We start from the raw sequence: 22690 nt of genomic DNA, 5'->3' as shown, positions 1-22690 counted from the left end.
ACTCCACCATGTGAACACAGACTCACTTCAAGATTTCCTTGGAGTGGACAGTGCTGGATCCCTTTTTGTCAGGTGTCCCGAGGCAGCTGGACTTCAGCAGGGTGTGTGGCCCTCGGTCCAACATCATGGTCGAGGTTGCCGTGGCAATGACAGCCACTGCGTCACGTACCCTGGCCTCGATGTTGTAGTCCCATTCGTCATATGACACAGAGATGAGCCCTGGGAGAGAGAGTGAAGGAGATAGAGAAATAAAGGACAAGAGATGAGGTGAGAAAAAGGAAACATGGGGGCTGGGGAGCGATATTAGACTGAGGAGCAAAGATGCAAAAAAAAAAAAACAGCCAGAGAGCTGGTAAAAATTCCCAGAAGGTAAAGACTTACACAGCAAATAAAGTCAAGGCATTTTGATACAGAAGCTAAACTACAAATTTATAAATAAATAAAATTCTTACTATGATAGATGAGAGATAATGAAATTCAGGAATCATCCACCTAGTATACCTTATAAAACCACAACATCCGCCTAGACTTTGACACTGCCCCCCCGCCCCCCACCCCCAGGGGGAAACGTTAAAGAAAATTATTAATTTGGGGGTTCAGCATAAAAATGGACCACTGTGCCAACAATAAAACAGCAATGCTCATTAAACAAATCTATTGTTGGAAATTATTAAGTCCTAAAACATTTCCTAAACAAAAAATATTGAGACATTTAGTTGAATTCCATTAGAAGCGACGGGTGGGCTGTAACAACTCAAATAAGAGATGTCCATTTGGGACAGGAACTAATCGGTATTGTAATAGCTTATGCAGCACATAGTCTAAAAACCACAACCTCTAATGTTATAAATTGGGATTTTATCTGAAATACAAATAATCTCGGTTTTTACTTTTTGTTTTACAAATAAAATCTAAACATTGTGGTTTGCTTTTTTTTTTTGTCTGAAACTCTTAAAGCCTCCCTAGCCCTGACAGCTCTCCTTCCAATTCTGTATTGTACTTTTTGCGAGCAGATTGCAAGGCCTTCTAATAGTAAAGCTAGTAAGAGCTTCAGAGCCCCCTTGATTCCGTTAATCTGCACCGATGCTAAAAAGTTTACCTGTTGTACTCCTGTATTTTGCTTTCTTTTTTTTGTTTTGTTTGTTTGTTTGGCTTGAAACTGAGAAATGTTATGCCAAGAGGCAATATACCAGCTCTAACACAGAGCTACTAGGATCATGCAACACCTGAGCTCCATCTCATGTGGCTTTACGATACTTTTCCCCTTTAAAAAAGAATACATTAACTAATAGAAGGCTGTCTATGTGGTTTAATAAAGATTCTTTTATTTTGAAGAATAATGCTCCCCGCTCTACTTGTCGACACAAATCCTGTTTCATCTGGAAAAACAGTCTGCAGCTTATAAATGAGCCCTTGTAAAAAAAAAAAAAAAAAAAAGACAATATTTAAATTCATTAATATGGAAAATAAGAATAAGATATTTATTTTTTAATAGTTTCCAACCTCACACAGAGCCATAGCTCTGTTAAATTGTCCTTTAGAAGGTAGGTTTAAGGTAGCTGAAATTAAACCTTTACTTAAGAAACCTTCACTGAATCTAAATGACTTTTTCAATTAGACCTATATCTAATCTTCTTTTCTTATCTAAAACTCTTCAGAAAATAGTTGCTTAAAAAGTATGTCAGCACTTAAACAATAATGACCTTTTGAAGAGATTCAATTTGGCTTTAGAGCTCATCATAGCACTGAAACAGCTCAGGTGAAAGGCAGTAAAGATATTCTCATGGCCTCAGATAATGGACTTGTATCTGTACTTGTCCTGTTAGATCTCGGTGCTGCATTTAATACAGTTGATCATAATATTCTTTTAGAAAGACTTGAATATTTTGTAGGATTTAAAGGAACAGCTCTAGACTGGTTTAAATCTTTATTATCTGACAGATTTCAGGAGGAATTCTTCTCAGCTATATCTGTCTATAAGTCCAGATGAAGGTAACCCAGTACATAGATTACAAGCATAAAAGACATAAAAACATGGATGATTCTAAACTTTCTATTCCTGAATGCAGACAAAACAGAAATTATAGTCTTTGGACCAGAGTCTTTGAAAAAGAAGCTGATTACACTTCATTTGGATGGGATTAAACTGATTTCAGATAATAAAATAACATAAAAAAAAGTTGGTGTTGTTTTTGATCAGGACCTGTCATTTAAATCCCACATCAAAGAGGTTTCTAGAATTTCCTTCTTTCATTTCCAAAAATATCCTGTCCAGGGGTGATGCTGAGAAACTAGTCCATGCATTTGTTACTTCAAGGCCAGACTATTGTAATTCTTTACTATCAGAGCCCACAAACTGTAGTTGAAAGCCTTCAGCTGATCCAAATCGCTGATCAAAGAAAGATCACATCTCTCCTATCCTGGCTTCTCTTCATTGGCTTCCTGTTAAATCCAGAATAGAATTTAAAATCCTCCTTCTCACATAAAAAGCCTTAAATGGCCAAGCTCCATCTTATATCAGAGATATGATTGTTCGTTATCTATCTAACAGAGCACTTCACTCTCAATCTGCAGGTTCACTAGTGGTTCCTAGAATTTTTAAAAGTAGAATGGGAGGCAGATCTTTTAGTTATCAGGCTTCTCTCCTGTGGAACCAACTACCAGTTTTAGTCTGTGAGGCAGACACCCTGTCTACTTTTAAGGCTAGGCTTAAAACTTTCCTTTTTGTTAAAGCTTATAGTTAGAGTGGCTCAGGTTATCCTGAGGTATCTCTATGGTTATGCCGCTATATGCTTAGACTGCTGGAGGACATATGGACCACTTTTTATCATTCTGCTACATTCTCTCTATTCTACTATTGGCTATTTCAGACAAATGAGCCTGAGCCTGGTTCTGCTGAAAATGTTTTTTCTTTTAAAAGGTAGTTTTTCCTCTCCTTTGTCGCTACATGTCCTTGAAAGTCAATAACTCAATACAATCAGTTGGTTCCGTAGATATAAAACGTTTGACCAGTCTGAGTATATAATCTGATTGAATTGTCTCCGTAAAGTGCCTTGAGATGACGTGTTGTGAATTGCCACTACATTGATAAACTGCTATATACAAAAGTAACCCAATGCTTTTTAAATTGTATTTTCTTTTTTAAATGAAAAAAAAATTAGAGCCATGTATCAATTTGTTTTCACCTCACAAATGCACTTCTGCATTTACATTTAGTTATGTTACTTTAGAAAAAGATGAGAAGGTCCAAGGGGCGTGAATACTTCTACAAGGCTCTTCTTGCTGAATCAATGAATGGATTCCTGACAGTGTACATTGGCTGCATATGTTGCATTCCTAGTGTCCAATTACATGGTACTGATATGAATGAATAATTCTTGGCATACCTATAGGGAAGACAGATGGAACATGGTCTGCATCACCGGCCACCAGTGAAGGTACAATCCAGGTGTAGCCATAACCTGTCAGCCCGACAGAGTGGGCCACTTCAAAAATAGTGGTTGCCTCTTCCTTGGTGCAGTATAGCAGGATGACAGGACTCTGCAGTTTCTTCATCTGATTCTGTATTTTTGAATCGCCATCGTCCACTGACATGTCCAGCAGGATGACTTCTTCTAGCTCCCAACCCACAAAGCTGTTCTCAATGGTGCTGCGGACCTGGTTGGAAAAGGAAGAGATTAACTGAGTGAGAAAGTGTGGGATATACACAGTTGCTGTGAAGGAGATGTACTGGAACGAAACTGACTGAGATGTCCCTTCCTCCTCCTTCAGCTCCCAGAAGGTTACACAGCTATTCTATACAGATCCCTTAAGAGTTGGAAGGAGCAATCAATTTTATTTTTGAACAGAACCAAAATGAGATGAGATACCAAGTCTACAGAGACGCTGTGGAGGCACTATGGTACATCGATGGCATAAGGAAGATGTAATGCATAAAGATGACTTTCTATCTGCTACTGCATTTCAATCTAAATAACAGTTTAAGGTGAGAACATGAGCCCTATCTTAATCTCTAGTCTAACAGTACAATGACTCTTGAAAAAAAAGGCTTAAAAATTAAGATTCTACTCAACAGAATCAACTTTGGTCTCACATTATAACATTTACTTCCTTTTTAAACACACATTAAGAAAATATCTATTTTCCAACACCTTAACAGAGGAAGACAGCTTTCATAAATCTGATAATGCAGTATCAGACAGCCTTCAGTATAACCGGATATTATTCCTTTTTTCATTATACTTTGTTTGCGCCATCTGTTTCAGATAACAGTTCCCCAAGGCTTTCAAAGTGTTTATTTGGAATCTGTCCGCTTTTTCTATTCATGTTCCATTAATGTCCTGTCTTTATAAAGTCCATTAGACAAGCATGCTTTAAAATGAGACATTAGACAACTGGAATGCAGAGTCTGACACCAGAATGGAAAGAGGCCCCAGGACACGAGCAAAGTTAGCCCCTACTTATGACCTCCTGGCCAGCAGGGGGCCTTCAAGAGCAAGATGGTTCTCACAGAGATCTAAAAATTTAATTTTTTTGTGTACATCTATAAGTCTTCTTATAGCTTTATAATGATTATTAACAGTACATGATTTTGAATTGAGAAATGTAAAGCTTTAACATCTTTTAATAGTTCTGACAAACAGATACAGGTGAAAATGTTCATAGTTTTTTATTTTATTTTATTTTTTATCGCATATAGTTTTATGACACTTTTATTTATTTATGTTCTTTGTGTCTGTACTGAGACTAAATTAATGAATAAATTACAGTCTTACATGATCTAGACTCAACCGATTAATGTGGTCCATGCTTTCAATTCTACTGTAGTCTGCATTAAAAGATGCACATTGCATACATTTGGCAAATTAGGTGCACAGTAGAAGCATTCCGTGGTGAGATGGTCAAGTAAAACACGTTATTTGGGAAATGAGGAAAATAAGTATATGAACACCCTGCTATTTTGAAAGTTTTCCCACTTAGAAATCATGGAGGGGTCTGAAATTATCATAGTACTATAGGTGCATGTCCACTGTTAGAGACATAAGCTACAAAAAAAAAATCCCAAAATATGATTTTTTATCTATTTATTCGTATAACATAGCTGCAAAGAAGTAGTTGAACACCTGTCTATCAGCTAGAATTCTGACCCTCAAAGTCGTGTTCGTCTGCCTTCAAAATGTCCACCTCCCCTCCATTTACTATCCTAAATTAGGAGCATGTTTGAGGTTGTTAGCTGCATAAAGAGCCTGTCCACCCCATCAAATCAGTAAGAATCCAACTACTAACATGGCCAAAACTAAAGGGCTGTCCAAATACCCTAGAGACAAAATCGTAATACTCCACAAGGCTGGAAAGGGCTACGGGGAAATTGCCAAGCAGCTTGGTGAAAAAAGGTCCACTGTTGGAAGAATCATTAGAAAATGGAAGAAGCTAAACATCACCTGTCAATCTCCCTCAGACTGGCACTCCATGTAAGATCTTAGCTTGTGGGGTCTCAATGATCCCAAGAAAGTTCAGAAATCAGCCAAGAGATACACAGGAGGAGCTGGTCAATGAGGTGAAAAGAGCTGGGACCACCAATTCCAAGGTTACTCTGAGTAATACACTACTTTGAAATCATGCATAGCGCGGAAGGTTCTGCTGCTCAAACCAGCACAAGGCCCATCTTAAGTTTGCCAATGCCCATTTGGAGGATCCAGAGGAGTCATGGGAGAAAGTCATGTCATCAGATGAGACCAAAATAGAATGTTTTGGTCATGTTTCCACTAACCGTGTTTGGAGAAGGAAGAATGATGAGGACCATCCCAACAACACCATCCCTACAGTGTAGCATGGGGGTGGTAGCATCATGCTTTGGGGGTGTTTTTCTGTAGATGGGACAGGGCGAATGCACTGTATTAAGGAGAGGATGACCAGGGTCATGTACTGTATTGCAAGATTTTAGGTAACAACCCCCTTCCCTCCATTAGAGCATTGAAGATGGGGCGAGGCTGAGTCTTCCAACATTACAACAGAGATGGCAAAAGTACTCACTTTCCGTACTTGAGTAAAAGTACAGATACTCTTAAAAAATACTCTGGTAAAAGTGGAAGTACTGATTAAACTTCTTTACTCAAGTAAAAGTAACAAAGTACAGGCTTGTAAATTTACTTAAAGTATAAAAGTAAAAGTAGAAACCACTTTTTTCATGCCGTTGCCTACATTTTAAATGGATGTCTGCCAATAGGACTAGATCTCCGTTGTGTTCATTTTCAATCATCTCGTCGTCCATACTACTATGCTAACGCCACTGCCACCAAGCTGCAATGATTTGCCGCAAATGAATACCGCCGAATCTGTCGATTCATCTTGTAGTGGTGCGTTAAATGCAACGTAGATTCCCAACCAATTAGATTGAATTTGGTATTGATGACGTGAAAAATACTAACGGTAACTCCATTGAAATGATTCAGAACTAAAGTAACGAGCCAATTTTTCAAAATGTAAGGAGTAGAAAGTACAGATATTTGTGTAAAAATGTAAGGAGTAGAAGTAAAAAGTTGCCATAAAAATAAGTAGTAAAGTAAAGTAAAAATATCAGAAAAATCTACTTGAGTACAGTAACGAAGTATTTGTACTTCGTTACTTCCCATCTCTGCATTACAATGACCAGAAGCACACAGCCAGGATAACCAAGGAGTGGCTCTGGGAGAAGCATATAAAGCTTCTGCTATGGCTTAGCCAGTCTCTAGACCTAAACCCAATAGAGAGTCTTTCGAGGGAACTCAAACTCTGTGCTTCTCAGCGACAGCAAAACCTGACTGATCTAGCGAAGACCTGTGTGGAGGAGTGGGTCAAAGTCCCTCCTGCAGCATGTGCAAGCCTTTGGAAAAACTACAGGAAATGTTTGACCTCTGCGATTTCAAACCAACTCTACTGTACCACATATTAACATTGATTTTCTCAGGTGTTTAAATACTTGCAGCTGTATCATACAGATAAATTGTTAAAAAAAATCATACATTGTGATTTCTGGATGCAAAATAGCAGGGTGTGCAAATACTTATTTTCCTCACTGTATATGTATGATGCTTGGTTGATCATTATGGGAAGAAAGGTTTAAAATACAATGCCAAGCTTCAACACTTAAACAACATAAAGATGCGTTCCCTGTCTAGGCTGATGGCCTTGTAAGTAGAGCCTAAGGACTTTATTTGAACAGGGTGTGGCTCACAGCCTATTTTGAGCCACGTGCAATCGCATTTTAAGGATTTACACATGAATAAACGTACTAAAAGCATTAAGTGTTTTAAGAAAGGTCAACTAATTTCTCATTCTTGCAGTTGTGAATACACTAAATTGGATTTTTGATGAAGAGAATAGAAAACAATCCTTAAAGAAATGCAGCAAATTAATCACTATTTTAATAAAACAAATGTACAAGGATTTACAGATCACCTCTTGTGAAATACTTGCTTCCTAGCATCAATTTTAAGGGGAAACCTTTAAATGTCTTATTTTTATTTATTTATTTATTTTTTCAGACTACCAGAATAACCAACACTTCTGGGCTAAGCAGGCTCAGAATCACCAATTTGCCCCTGTGCCTTTAAGCTTCAGATCAAGAGTGGATGATTTTATTTACTGTACAAAGATATTAAATATCTCTCTTTAATCTTCTTACTTAAGTTTATGTATAACATAACACCGGAACGATATGCGTAGGAATCATTATTACTTTTCTATTTAAGGTAAAGAAACTAGAGCATTGCTTTGATTTTTGTGATAGTTATGTTAAATATTTTTACCCTCTGCTCATACCATAAAGACTTTATAGCAGCACATTCCTATTAGATTAACAAAAGGGTTTGTTTATCTAATTTTATTAACTGTACATTTTGAACAGTAAAGGTTCCCAATCATTTAAGAAACTATGTTTTACTTATGCACATCTGCAGAGAAATGCTGGCCTGGTGTCCAAACCTTTGCATGGATCTGGATGAGTCAGATGAGACAAAATAAACCAGATCATTAAGAAGACACAGAGGTTAATGAGCGCTTATTATTCTCTTTTATATGACTATTTCCTTTTCTACTTTGAATTGGGTTCTTTAAAGCAAAGATTACTGAGCTTCTGCAATATTCCTTTAAGGTGTGATTTGATGACTTTCAGTAACCTTCTGCTGTTTCTCAGAGGTATGTCTGAAGTTATTCAGGAGGTCACTTTGGCCTTTTATTTTATAGGGTCTGTTCCCTGAGATAAGCAGGCTGTCGCTGCATCCAGAAGGACAAGTCCGTCCACTCGGCCTCCTCCATTAAAGCAATGAGAAAATGCAAAGAGCGATTCACTTGAAGCAAACTCTGCCAAGCTTAAACATTTTGAAATGCTGATATTTAGGAATTTAGAACCAAAGGATGTGTGACTGGAGACAGATGAGTTTAGGACCATTTCAGCAGCTTGAATACAGTCCTGACAGAATAAATTGCAACAGGGAAAATATAAGGATGGATAAGTGATTCACCAGGATTGTGAAAGAAAAGAAAGCAACTACTACTATAGGATCACACTGTCAATGCCTCTTTTTTGGTGTTTACCTTGTTGATAAAGTCCTGGTAGCCGGGGTAGTATGTGGTGACGATAGAGAAGATGTACCAGTCATACTCCTCCATGATGTTTAACATGACGGACGCCTGCTGCTCGATGGAGGGGCCAAACTGGAAAAACATCGAGTGGTCGTCCTGGAAACCAGAGACATAGGACCAATCAGAAAACAAGGTTGTGCATCATACAGCATGAGGCAGAGCAGGAAGGTAGGGCAAAGATGATTGCAGAGCATGTCCGACTCCAGAAGGCCTCAGGAACAAGTGAGTGGTTTAAACCATGAAGCATATTTCTGAATATTTAATATACTATAAAAATGCATGATATTCTATCATTGCATAATGATTTTAAAACACATTCTTAATTAATTTCGAGCATTGATCAACATGTAAATACAAATGAACATTTATTAAAATAAGAACTTATTTGTAAAAGTATGCTTCATCAATTTCTGTCATGTAAAACAAAAACAAACTTGAGCCTGTTTTCCTGGGATTTAATGGGATAGATCAACACAAAGAAGCACATAACAGTAAAGTGAAAGGGAGACAATAAATGGTGATGAAAACAGGCAAAGGTAAAGGAAAAAGTCTGCAAAACCTTTTTTAGTCTGACACTCCTTAATTAAATCTGGTCCAATGAAACACATTAAGAAGCCTTATCCAAAGGTTTAGGAGTTTGAAACCAGTGCAAACATGTTAGTATGTGCAAAGCTGATTTACACCTTCTTGTAGATCTGACCATGGTTTCTTCAAAGAATGTCTGTCAGATTGGAGTAGGGAGCTGAAATAGTCAGCTTTTCAAAGTTTTATTTTTGATATTTAAATTTTTACTTATATCTTTTATTAATCTTTACTTTTAATTGTACCACTTTGAGAAACTTATATGTGAAGTTTATTTGAAGTAATATGCATTATTATTATTGTTACAGTTTCTTAATAATTAACATTATTACCTCAAACTTCATGGCTTAGAACTCTGTATTTATTTTACAAATAATCCCAGATCCTTCCTCCCAGCAGCTGAAAGACTTTATAAACATCACTGTTCCCAACAAACTTACTAAATTTTCATATTCCTGCTGATTTTTGCAGTTTCCATTTTAGGATTAAATAGTTAGTTAAATAACATGCTGCTGTCATTTTTGCACATCTCTGGTGTTTGCTGCTATTTTCACATATCCAATACTGTAAAATATCCATGACTGTATATATTGATTATTCATTATCCAGATGCACAAAAGTTATATTTTAAAAACACTGTACAGTATAGTATTTTATTTGTTTATTTTTTAGTGTAATTTTATACACCTTTTAAGGTCCAAATTTGTGTGACCACCTTTATCTTTTGCTGTGGTAACGCCACAATTTGCTCTTGTTGGACAATAAAGGGATTTTCTATTCTATTCTATTTTGTTCTATTCTAATCTAAACAAACTAACCACATCATCTTCTAAGTAAACCATGGTGGTGACAGCATTAGGCTATGGGAATCCTGTTTTGTAGCAGTGACAAAGACAATGGTCAGACTGGTGTTAATGGTTTTTTTCTTCTAACGAACAATAAATCTGCAAAAGCTGTGAATTCTACCTTGGCCAGTCAGACGGTCTGTTTTGTCAGGCAAAGGTTTTACAAAGGATCTTTCTTTCAATGTTATTTTCCCTGTGGTAAATACAATACATGGTAATCATTTATTTTTCCCTGAGGACCTTATTTGACGCTTAGATGCCACCAAGGACATTCATTTCAGAACAGCCAGAAAACTTACAAGGAACCAAAGTCTCGACATTTGCTATTTACAAACACAAAAATCAAAAGGAGACACAGAACAAACCTGACCCCAACTTTCTTATATACAGTATATACATTTTGCATGTGCAATTGTTCATATCTCTATAGATTAAGCCTTTTATTAAGTGCCTACAGTTACTCTATAGATTAAGCTGTTTTTTACAGCTCTGAACTAATTGTGGTTTCTGATTTACAGGTGTTTGAACTTAGCCAAGTCTGAAATGGAGTCTGTTGAGTGTCAAGCAGTAATACGCACACCACCGGAGAATTGTGATCAAATAAAAGTAACTTATGGTTATTACATGGTCATACAATGGGGCTTTATAACCATCACCAAGTTACTTTCAGTTCATAGAAAGTCTCCAGTAGTATGCGTCCTTTCAAATACAAAAACTGGATCATTGCTCGACACTCAACAGGCTCCATTTCAGACTTGACTCAGTTCAAACACCTGTGAATCAAAAACCGCAATTAGTTCAGAGGTTTAATTTGCCACTCAATCTACAGAGATATAAATATTTGCACATGGAAAATTTTAGTTTGATCAAATAGCTGGAAGTGGGATATAAGGGGTCTTTCTGCATGGAGTTTGCATGTTCTCCCTGAGCATGTATGGGTTCTCTCTGGGTACTCTGGCTTCCTCCCACAGTCCAAATACATGACTTTTAGGTTAATTGGCTTCTCAGAATTTTCCTTAGGTGTGAGTATGTGATTGAATGGTTGTCCTGTTTGTCTCTGTGTTGCCCTGCGATGGACTGGTGACCTGTACAGGCTGTACCCCGCCTCTCGCCCGTAAGCAGCTGGAGATAGGAACCAGCACCCCTTGCGACCCTGCTTGGGATAAGCGTGACGGAAAATGGATGGATATAAACATACACACATGTAGTAGCACTGCTCTGTTATCATCTTCCCCTTCATCCACTGTTTCCCCACAGGGAAAGAATGAATGTGTCCCATAGTTTTCAAGGTAATGATGTGGTTATAGCCTATCATTGTCAAATGATGGTAGCAGGACTAGCAGAGTTGGATCAAATTGTGTTTGTGCAGGTTGGATCCTGACATATTATCCACTTTGGCAGTATGGCAGCGCATAAACACCACTCTGTTAAAGCAGGTAATGAATGCATCCTAGCATGTGAGTGGCAGCTGGCGCACCGTTCACCCTTTAACTCACACCTTCTTCCAAAAAACCACAGCCTTTGTAGTGTAAGCAGTAACATAAGCATTTTTTGTGGGTGTGTAAATTTTTTCATTTTACTTTTAATAACCATTTTATATTTTGTATAGTTTTGGTTATTATGTGCATACTTTCAGAAAAAAATTTTTAATTAATGAGGCCATCTGGCCATGTTAGCATTTAGGTCTTCAGTTGTTCACGTGATGCACTCGATAGAAAAATTTGAGTTATTTTGCAAGCGGTATGCTAAGACAAAGGAATGTGAAATATGAAGAAATTGACTTCTAGCAACTCCTTACCTTCCGGTTGGAGGCGCACACGGTGTGGACAATTGAATGAAAGAGTTTTGTGTGTGCGTTAATAATTTATTTAATATTTTAACATGGTGGTTTCACTGATGTGTTTTTGCCACCATTTACTTTATTCCAGTGTTCACAGTGGTCTTGGGTGTTCCTAACACAGAAACGTTTGAACCATCAGTCGGAGCGTGGCCCTTTCAACCAGTTAAGAAAAAGTTGGGAGCAGCTATAGCCTTTATAGACAGAGGTTTCAATATTGTGCCTCCTCGTTGACACTTCCTCCTAAGTTGTAGAGAGTAAAGCTGAAGGTGTCCCAGTCTACCTTAGGGTTTGATGGAGTGTTTAATACTCCTGAGTACTGCCTTAGCCTGAAACATTTATTGCTGTCATAAATGTGTTAATAAGGATGACATAATCAAACTGTAAAATTTGCTGGAAGTTTTAGAGATTAGGCAGAAACAGGGGTAAACTTTCAAGTCTTGCAAAAATTTCTTATTTACATTTAGCTATTAATACACCATGATGTATCTAATAAAAAAGAATAATCGGAAATGAGACAACAGTAGCAGTGAAGTAAAACCCAACAATCCTGGCAAAGAGCAGCTCTCTGTTTAGTTACTTGGCTGCTTTGGATCAGCCTATGTCCTTTGCACTCTCTAATTTGCTCAAACAGTATCATTTCTCCTTCAACCCCACGTCCCCCCTGCTTTGTCTTGATCTCATTTATTCTTTCTCTACGTCTCCTTTCTAAAAGTGAGTGATGTACGGTGTAATCACTCATGAAATCAAGCCTGCCATTCATCGACTACTGTGAGGGCACCGCTTTCTGAAATTATAGCTAATCATTGTCACATTCTGTTTTCTTCTTCAGATCTTAATAGCCTTATTTTTTTGTCCCGTCTATTATTCACACAGCATTGCGGTGAGTGTATTTTTCCTCTTGCTTATTTTTTTGACTTCTCCAACATCACCCTGTCTTTTCCTCTTAGTCTCCCATTTTTACATAATGGCCTGTGCCACAGAGGTGTGAAGTGAATGTTGTTGTACAGTCTGTTTGCAGCATTTAGTAGAGCTGCCTGCCTCCTCATATTTTTTTAAGCATCACATAATATTTCATTAAGCGTTCAAACAAAAGGGCTAATTCCCTAATTTGTCTTCAGCCTCCGTGGATGTCTCCATGTACTCACAAACCCGATGCTCTAAATGCAAAGTTTAAACGGTCCAAAGTCTACAGCACTGGATCAAGGTCAGTTTCCCTGGAAGACTTCATATTTCCCTTCTTCATGCATTCATTGTTAAAGCAGCTTTTAAGAGACTGTACCTCTGGAACACCACGATATTTAAGCTCCAATGCCATTTTCATTTTTCTCTCATACTGGCTGCAAATGTATATTCCAGACGGCCTGAGCTCAGGTATTCATGGCAGAGTATGTATGTCTCAGCATAAAGAAGCCCTGTTGTAAATGTTCATGTGTGGTTTTTCCTCTAACAAGCTTAAAAGAAGATTGGTATTTCACTAGACCTGTTTTCTGTATTCCTGAGCTCCTTCTATGGGTGAAGCGCACTTTTTATTCAAAGGTTTTATTGAATGTATAGGTTAAGTATGTCCCACTTGCTTCAATTGAATTTTAAGGTCCCATATTATGCAGAATTCACATTCTAAACATTTTTGTAACGTGTCCTAAAGCCTGTGTATAAGGTTCACAGATGAAAAAAAAAAACTCTCACCTCTATCTTTGCCTTTTTCTACTTCTTAGCTATGTGTGCTCAAAATGCTATTTTTGAAACTCATGCCCTTTGTAATGTCATAAGGGGTAAAATGCTGTTCAGCCAATCGTTCGGGCTCCAGTCTTCATCTCATGCTCATAGGCAGTCTTAATGTACTCTGACTGGTTGTCATGGTTGCGAGTTGTGGGGATGCGAGCTTCGGCAGGATGGGGCGTGGCCAGAGGAGGGCTATGTAAGGGAATATTTTTGTAAATGCTATCTGCCTAATCTACCTAAAGAATGAAGGACAATGGAGATACCTGCTAAACTAAATGGGTGTGGTATCTCTGTGAACCTGGTCAGGCACATTTAGTTTATATTTTATATAGTTTATATATTTGAGTCTGTGATTTGTTACCTTCTGGAGATAACAGAAAATTTAAAAAGATAAATTGAAAACCAACCTTAAAAGCCTTATAAATACACTATATTGCCAAAAGTATTTGCTCACCCATCCAAATTATTGGAATCAGGTGTTCCAATCACTTCCATGGCCACAGGTGTATAAATTCAAGCACCTAGGCATGCAGACTGTTTTTACAAACATTTGTGAAAGAATGGGTCGCTCTCAGGAGCTCAGTGAATTCCAGCGTGGAACTGTGATAGGATGCCACCTGTGCAACAAATCCAGTCGTGAAATTTCCTCGCTCCTAAATATTCCACAGTCAACTGTCAGCTGTATTATAAGAAAATGGAAGTGTTTGGGAACGACAGCAACTCAGCCACGAAGTGGTAGGCCACGTAAACTGACGGAGCGGGGTCAGCGGATGCTGACGCGCATAGTGCGAAGAGGTCGCCAACTTTCTGCAGAGTCAATCACTACAGACCTCCAAACTTCATGTGGCCTTCAGATTAGCTCAAGAACAGTGCGCAGAGAGCTTCATGGAATGGGTTTCCATGGTCGAGCAGCTGCATCCAAGCCATACATCACCAAGTGCAATGCAAAGCGTCGGATGCGGTGGTGTAAAGCACGCCGCCACTGGACTCTAGAGCAGTGGAGACGCGTTCTCTGGAGTGACGAATCGCGCTTCTCCATCTGGCAATCTGATGGACGGGTCTGGGTTTGGCGGTTGCCAGGAGAACGGTACTTGTCTGACTGCATTGTGCCAAGTGTAAAGTTTGGTGGAGGGGGGATTATGGTGTGGGGTTGTTTTTCAGGAGCTGGGCTTGGCCCCTTAGTTCCAGTGAAAGGAACTCTGAATGCTTCAGCATACCAAGACATTTTGGACAATTCCATGCTCCCAACTTTGTGGGAACAGTTTGGAGCTGGCCCCTTCCTCTTCCAACATGACTGTGCACCAGTGCACAAAGCAAGGTCCATAAAGACATGGATGACAGAGTCTGGTGTGGATGAACTTGACTGGCCTGCACAGAGTCCTGACCTCAACCCGATAGAACACCTTTGGGATGAATTAGAGCGGAGACTGAGAGCCAGGCCTTCTCGTCCAACATCAGTGTGCAACCTCACAAATGCGCTTCTGGAAGAATGGTCAAAAATTCCCATAAACACACTCCTAAACCTTGTGGACAGCCGTCCCAGAAGAGTTGAAGCTGTTCTAGCTGCAAAGGGTGGACCGATGTCATATTGAACCCTATGGATTAGGAACGGGATGTCACTTAAGCTCATATGTGAGTCAAGGCAGGTGAGCAAATACTTTTGGCAATATAGTGTATGTCATCTATGCCAAAATGTTCTGGGTGGAAATTTGAAAATGTTGAAGGGTTGGAGCTAAAATGATTCTCCCTTTCTACTTGGATATTTGATTTATCTTGCAAAGCAGTTCAAGGTCTCCTTCAGTGGATTATTTTTGTTTGGTGACGCTCCGAATGTTTTCAGTGGGTGACAGATTTGGAGTGCCACCAGGCCGGTTTAACACACGGACTCTTTAACGCCCACTGCAACCAGTAGAGCAAACAAAATGCTCAGAACATTTTTTTGCTTTTGAAATGACATTTTTAAAATATAACATGAGGAACACATCTCAGCCATATTCCAAACATTTTCAGGGAATTATGGAATTTTGAACCAGCGAATAGGTGAAAAAAGAAATTTCAGGTCTTGTTTTTGCCTCTACTTTCACAAACTCAGCTCCTTACATACCAGCTAAAGCACAATGTTTGAGGAGTAAATGTGTGCCTTAATTGCTGCAAAATAGCTTCTACATTATGTTTCCATCTATACATACTGTATGTTACCTGTCATGGTGTGGTGTAATGAACGTATCTTCTCCTAATCCCTGAAAAAAATACCACTGCCATGCTGCCGTGGAGTGATGATCATCCCAACATAGAGCAAGAAAGGCCATACAGAAGCAAGCAGCAACATTAGCTGCTGCAAAGTTATGTAGTGAGCCAGAAAGGCTTCAGTGTTTATGCACTGATCTGATGCCAATGTAATAAATCTGACAATATTCCCTTGAACTTGTCCATATTTAATCACGTTGGCACCATAAACTTCTGTGTCATGTCATGCATCAACATAAAGGAGTTGATCATTATCAAATGATGGAACTGATTACAGTTTACTTTAATTACTTTACTTTAGAACTGATTACTGGATTGGCGACCTGTCCAGGGTGTATCCCGCCTCTCGCCCGTAGACAGCTGGAGATAGGCATCAGCACACCTCATTACTACGGATAAGCGTGATGGAAAATAGATGGATGGATGGAACAGATTGCAGATTGATTTCTTATTTAGAAAAGCAGGTATTATTTCCAGGCCAGAGATAATCTACGGTTTGATAAGGTTATTCATTCACAAAGAGACCAATTAAAACAAAGAATTAGAGCAACCAGGTAAGGAAGAAAATCAGGTAGATGTTTAAAGCCAGGCTTGGTTAGAGAACAAACAAAAATATAGCTTTTAACCTCTGAATGTTGTTCATTAAATCTTAAAAAATAAAAGCTAGCCTGATAAAGCGTGGATAGCTTAGATTAGAGAAGCAACCAAGCGGCATATGGCAGCTTTTAAGGTGAGGGAGAGAGATCCACAGCTCGGTTGGGAGAATTTGTTTTAATATCAAAACCATTTAGCTGAAATTCAGACTTCAAGCACATTTTTAAAAGTTCAGAAAAAAACAAAAAATGCAGATTTGTGGTGCTTCCATATGGTTTGAAGCAAATTAACAAGCACCAGCACTTTGTCGTCTACATTGGAGGCTGTTATCTAGCACTGACCACAGACCAGTAATGGAGGAAAGTTTTAATGAATGCGAAGCAATCATGGAAGTTATTCTTATGTCAGTTAATAATGGCAATGTTGCTTCCAGCCATGTTTACGTCCAAAATAGCCACATCCAGGATAACGCCGAAATCCGAAATGGCTGATCAGTCATCTGAGTAAAAGTTTGCTAGGTCAGAGCTGATACGTCAGAGCTGATTCTAAAAAAAAGTGTTTCCGATTTCCAAAAAAAACCACCGTAAACACACGCGTAAAAACTTTTTATGTGAATTTAAGGGTGTTTTATTGATTTTTTTCTGTTTCCATCAAGCTTTTCTGATACGATCATTTAAAATGCTTATCAGAAAAGGCTGATGGAAACACACCTAATAATATACCCAAGTAAGGATTGTAAAAATGGTTTAATAAAAGCATTAAAAGGTTATACTTTCATGTCAAGGTAATAGCCACAGTAAGGATGAGGAGTAAGAAGCTTTTTAGCCAAATGGCAGAATGCTGTTTCATGGCACAAAGTTGAGGGGAGGCTGTCTTTCTTTGACAGGTAAAAGAAATTCAGTAAGAGTCGATGAGAAGATATAGAACGTTAAAAGCGGGACAACCCTTAAGGAACCCTCTTTAAGGCTCCAAAAGACGCCAGAGAGGTGGCTACTTTCTAGCAGGGGACCAACTCGAGACATACAGCTGGAATTACATAGATCAAAACATATACCAGTGCTAAGAAAACATTTCAAGAACTGTTTTACTTTAATGATGGGAATATAAGAGAAAACCAAAAGTTTTAGACATGGTTCACCACTTGGCTTCCATTTATGCCTTCAAACTGTATGCTTTCTAAAAACTCTTTAAAGATGATTCCTGTGCAATGAAACATTCAGCCAAAGAAGCTCTAATAGCACCATAAACTGTGATGGCAATCAGTCAGCTTTCACAGTAGGGACTTGATTTGTAAACGGAGCTTTTCAAATGAATCACACTAATTTTATTAGTTAATGATGCTGAAAGACCAGGCTGCTGAGAATGATTATACAGTGTCTTGCATGTGTGACTGATGTCACACTTCAAAGCGCTAACATGCTGTTTTAGGCACTAAAAAATGACTACTTTTGATCAAGCAATATAAAGTTTAAAATACAAATTCAAAGAGGAATCTACACATCATGCCATGTTCTTCACCATGTTGGAGATTTCTGGCCCTTGTTCAAGTTCTTGACATGAAACTCTAACCAGTGATCTTCCTCTAAATTAGTCAAGTTTTTATCATTCCACATATCTGTTTTTAATTCCGAAAATGTGAAAAAGAAATCGATCCCCTGCACTTTGCTTCCATGTTTGAAGATGTTTCGCTTCCCATCCAGGAAGCTTTTTCAGTTCAAAATGTCAGAATAGGCGTTGAGTTTTCTGACATTTTTAATTGAAAAAGCTTCCTGGATGGGAAGCAAAACATCTTTAAACGTGGAAACAAACTTTTTTTTTACTTTTTTGGAATGAATAGTCACCTGGATGACTGAGAATCTTCACCAGTATCTGTTTTTAAGTGGTTCAACTCAGAGACTATTTTGCAAACAGATGATCCTTATTGGGAATTTAACTCCAGAGTTCAACAAGGATGAGTTTTAGGTCCTTTGCTTTTAGGGGACTGCACATTGTGTAGGCCTACTGCCATGAGATCCGCAATGAGTTTACTTCGAAGGGTGGATGGGCACACAGTTGCCCCTCGTTGCCCCTCCACATCGAAAGGAGCCAGTTGAGGTAGCTCGAGCATCTATTTCAGATTCCTCCTTGTTGCTTCCTATGGGAGGTGTTCCAGACATTTTCTATTTGGAGGAGGCCTCGGGGAAGGCCCAGGAAACACTGGAGGGACTATGTCTCTGAGCTGGCCAGGTGTCACCTCGGGTCCCCTAAGAGCAGCTGTAGGAGGTGTGTGTGGATCGGAAAGTCTGGGAATCTCTGCTTAGACTGCTGCCTCCGCGACCTGGCCCCGGATAAAGTGGAAGAAAATCGAATGAAATGGAACATTGTGGACGCTTCAGTGCATTCATCTGCTATCATACTTCAGTTCTTGCCTTTTTACACAATTTAGATACGACGTGATGAAGTGTTTTCTGAAACAATAGATTAATGCATAGTAGTCACTAGTATTAGGCTTTTGAATCCAAAGGGGTTTAAAAACGTACACTGTATCGTCAAGTGTCACACATAGACCAGGCAATGCAAATGGCCACTCATCTGGCACCTCTGATGTGTGGTTCCCCTTCAACTTTCATTTTCAATGCTACCCTGCTAAAACCCAGTTCTGCATTGCCAGATCTCCTAATGACTCCAATTCACGCATTTATGGATTGTGTTTAAGATGTTTATAGCATAACAGATTATTTTCCTCAGCACAATAAGAACAAATTTTAGCAACTTTTCCAGACGTTCAGCTATAGCAGGGGTACTCAAGTCCAGTCCTCAAAACCTACTATCCTGCAACTTTGTGATGCACCCCATTTTTAACACACCTGAATCAACTGAATGGCTCATTACCATGCCTCTGCTGGGCTAAATGAAGGGATTGAGCCTTTCAATTCAGGTGTGTTAGAGAAGAGATTCATCTAAAACTTACAGGATGGTAGCTCTTGAGAACTTGACTTAAGCACCCCTGAGATATAGGAAGTTACAGCACAGCATCAAAGAAAGGCAACAAACCTTTCAGATTAAGGTGACTTAGTTTTATAATCTATTTAATCAAAAACTGAATCAGTCTTATTATCAGCAGAGCACTGAGTTTTTCTCGGGGTCTAATCAAGAGACTGAATCCATGCTTTCATTACTTGATGAACTGATTATTGCCAGGCTCTGATTTCTGGTCCTAGAAAGAATGAAGCCCCTTCTATAGTATTGAGAGATTCAGGCATAGAAGTGTTGAAGAGGAACATGAAGCAAGCTGATCCGGACTCCGCTTTTGTGAATGTGCCAATGGTTTTAATATCTGATTTGATACTTTTTAGAGCAAAAAAACAGACTCCTAATATGAATGAACTTACTTTATCATTTCATATGAACTACTGATGAATTTGTCTAATTATTACTTTATAGTGTTATTAAATGCTTTAAGTGTGCTTTTTTGCTAGTTTCTTTTCTTTTTGTTTTTAGAATTTTTATTAAACTGTACTATAAGTAACATATGAAATTTTCTGATTAGTGCAACAAATAAATTTGTTGCAAAATTGCATACAGAATATGTGGCTATAATTTTATACAAAATTACTTTTTTTGTTTACTACTTTCAAAATGACAAAAAAAAAAGTAAAAAGAGACTAAAATATTAAAAAACAGAGGATGGTTACAAAGCTTTTCATATTCCACTGGTGTCCTCTTTAATTTATGGCGGGTCAAGGCCAGTTAATTCACTGCTGTCATGTTCCTTTATATCATTTTTTCTTACTTAATCTTTGCATCTTTTTTTTTTTCTTTCTCATTGTGAGACACATCAAACATTGCTTTCATGTTTCAGCCTGAGCCCACCGTTCTGAAAATAGTTGCACAAACCCAGCAACAGTTGTGTGAATCCCACCACACGCACTCTTTAAAGCAGCTGGTGGGAGAGTGAATCACTCGAGGAGCAATATTCAACCTTTGTGCGGATAAGCCACGAGAGCTCACTAAGTAAAACAAACCTCTGTGTGTCACTCCTGCTCCCTGATGTACTGTTCTGCTGCCTGAGGTGTGAGCATAACCTCCAGTTAAGAGGTTGACGCTGGCGCTCTCACTCAACTCACTGCAGATCCCAGTGGATGACAGAAATAGCCACATGCTAATGTAAGCACTCATCTATGTAAATATACACCAAGTTTTCTGAGATTTCTTTTCTAAAGACAATTCAGACGTACGCATTAAAACGAAACACAACTGCTAAGACATGACATCGCTGCATGATTTAAACCCATCAGGACAGAGTTGCTCCTCTCTTTGTCACAGACACCGCACAGGACACGTGGTAAACCCGCAGCAGCCGCATCAGCGTGCTGCAGCGCCGCATCAGAGCTGAGCTGAGCGATCCTCTAAACGGAGAACTGAGAGGATTTGGCAACTCATCTCCATGTCGAGCCAAAGAAAGTCTGTCTCCAATTAGATTTGCAGAGGAAGGGCGACATTTCGGCCCAGTGCTCGACGAGCCCTGGTTGAGAAGGATTGGGGGAAGAGTGGAAGAGGGGCGGCTGTTAAAGCCTGAGAAAGACATGCTTGAGTAAACAGGCAAGAAACCCTCAGAAGTCAAAGGAGCAAGGCTTCACAAACATAAAAAAAAACACATACGATGGTACACTCATCTTTCCCTCCAACACTCAGCTGTTTCCCCTTCATTACACTCCTCTTTCAGCACTTTTATCTTCATCCCTCTCCTCCTAGCAGCCTGAGCACTGCTGCTGCTCAATTTAAGCCCGACCCGTCTCAAATTCTTATTCTTAATCAAACACAGAACCTTGTGCTGATTATTCTTATCCTTTGCTATTTATTATAAATGTGCCTGCTTTAGTTTCCCATCCTCGGTTTCATTTTAAAACATCCCATGATATCTGAATGATTTGCTCAAGCTGTTTTTTTCAGAAATAATGTTTTCTGAGGCAATTCACACTGACCCTGGTGAGCAAAACACAGATGATAGAGCAAATTTGCACATCCTTGGGATCTGAGACTGCACATCAGAATTTAAAATAAGCTACGCAACAGAAAAAGAAAGAATAAAGGGAATATTTAAGAATTTAAAAGGGCCTCAGTTTTTTAATACTGCCACACAAAACGAAAGTCATCAATTTAAAGTGTTATTGCTTTGTTGTCGAATCTGTGTTTTTATTCACTATGATTATTATGATTACATGTGAGTAAATACAATAGATGACATTAAATCAGCAGCAATCACAAATGGTCAGTGATTTTCATCCTGTAACATAAAAAAACGCTGATGTTCTTTGATTTGTAATCCATTATCGCAGTTTGAACAATCAGACTGCATTGTGTTCAATATGAGGATATTTATTTAGGTCTATATTCATTAATCAAAACCTTTATAATACAGTGTGTAAAAGTGGACGTCATGCTGACAAATTTAAATTGATTTTGTTGTTTTAATTCCACGACTTCTTGAGAAACCTGCTTGACAAAAGATCTTCAAAGTGATGATGCTACTGTAGCTTTCAGCTGAACCAAGAAAGCTTTGGTTAAAAAGCCTTCAAAAACAGAAAACACTAAAGTGCTAAACAATAAAATGTCATTTATAAGGTAAATACCATGGCCAAGAGGTGTCGGATCAAAAACAAAAGCCATATAAAGTAATAATGGAAGAACAAAACCACAACGGAAGTAACACAACCAGCAACAAAAGTAGCTGCTGCTCATCTTGTAATTAAAGGAATAGTACACCCAAAACATGATTAGCCTTCATTTTCTACTCACCCCCATGCTGAACAACACTCTGGAGTACTTTTTTGATATCTCAAATGCATCTGGAGATCTGGGAGGCTTCTTGCTGTCTACTGACATTTAAACAATGGAGGTCTGCCGGCTTCCGTAGCGTCGTGAACGCGCAGGCGCTTGCTTTCAGGAAATCCTATACACTACTGTTTATGCTCTAAAAACATTCTAAATGACTTTGTTTCGAGTAAATTCTGGATGCTACCCACTCAGGACACATGGAATACATTGGACGAGCAGTATGGAGGAATATTGACACGTTTTTTGTGGACTTTTATGGACCTTTCTGTCTCGGGCGCCACAGACCTCCATTATTTGAATGTCAGCAGACAGCAAGAAGCCTCCCAGATCTCCAGATGCGTTTGAGATATCAAAAAAGTACTCCAGAGTGTTGTTCAGCATGGGGGTGAGTAGAAAATGAAGGCTAATAATGTTTTGGGTG

At 38.7% G+C, this 22690-nt stretch overlaps 1 protein-coding gene across 2 annotated transcripts in view; it reads right to left on the bottom strand.

Moving 5' to 3' along the window:
* The window catches only part of grin2bb (glutamate receptor, ionotropic, N-methyl D-aspartate 2B, genome duplicate b), a 211536-nt gene that overhangs the window by 77271 nt on the left and 111575 nt on the right, over positions 1-22690 (bottom strand). For both annotated transcript variants that reach the window (XM_038292852.1, XM_038292853.1), the window contains exons 4-6: positions 8575-8718; positions 3387-3657; positions 27-219 (exon numbers count right to left, since the gene is read on the bottom strand). In XM_038292852.1, coding sequence (XP_038148780.1) covers positions 27-219; positions 3387-3657; positions 8575-8718 — 608 coding nt within the window. The remainder of the gene's footprint in view (positions 1-26; positions 220-3386; positions 3658-8574; positions 8719-22690) is intronic.

The sequence above is a fragment of the Cyprinodon tularosa genome, unplaced genomic scaffold (assembly GCF_016077235.1).
Source record: "Cyprinodon tularosa strain WSP-4 unplaced genomic scaffold, ASM1607723v1 ctg318, whole genome shotgun sequence".
Classification (NCBI taxonomy): Eukaryota; Metazoa; Chordata; class Actinopteri; order Cyprinodontiformes; family Cyprinodontidae; genus Cyprinodon; species Cyprinodon tularosa.
This window is presented reverse-complemented; position numbering and strand designations above follow the sequence as displayed.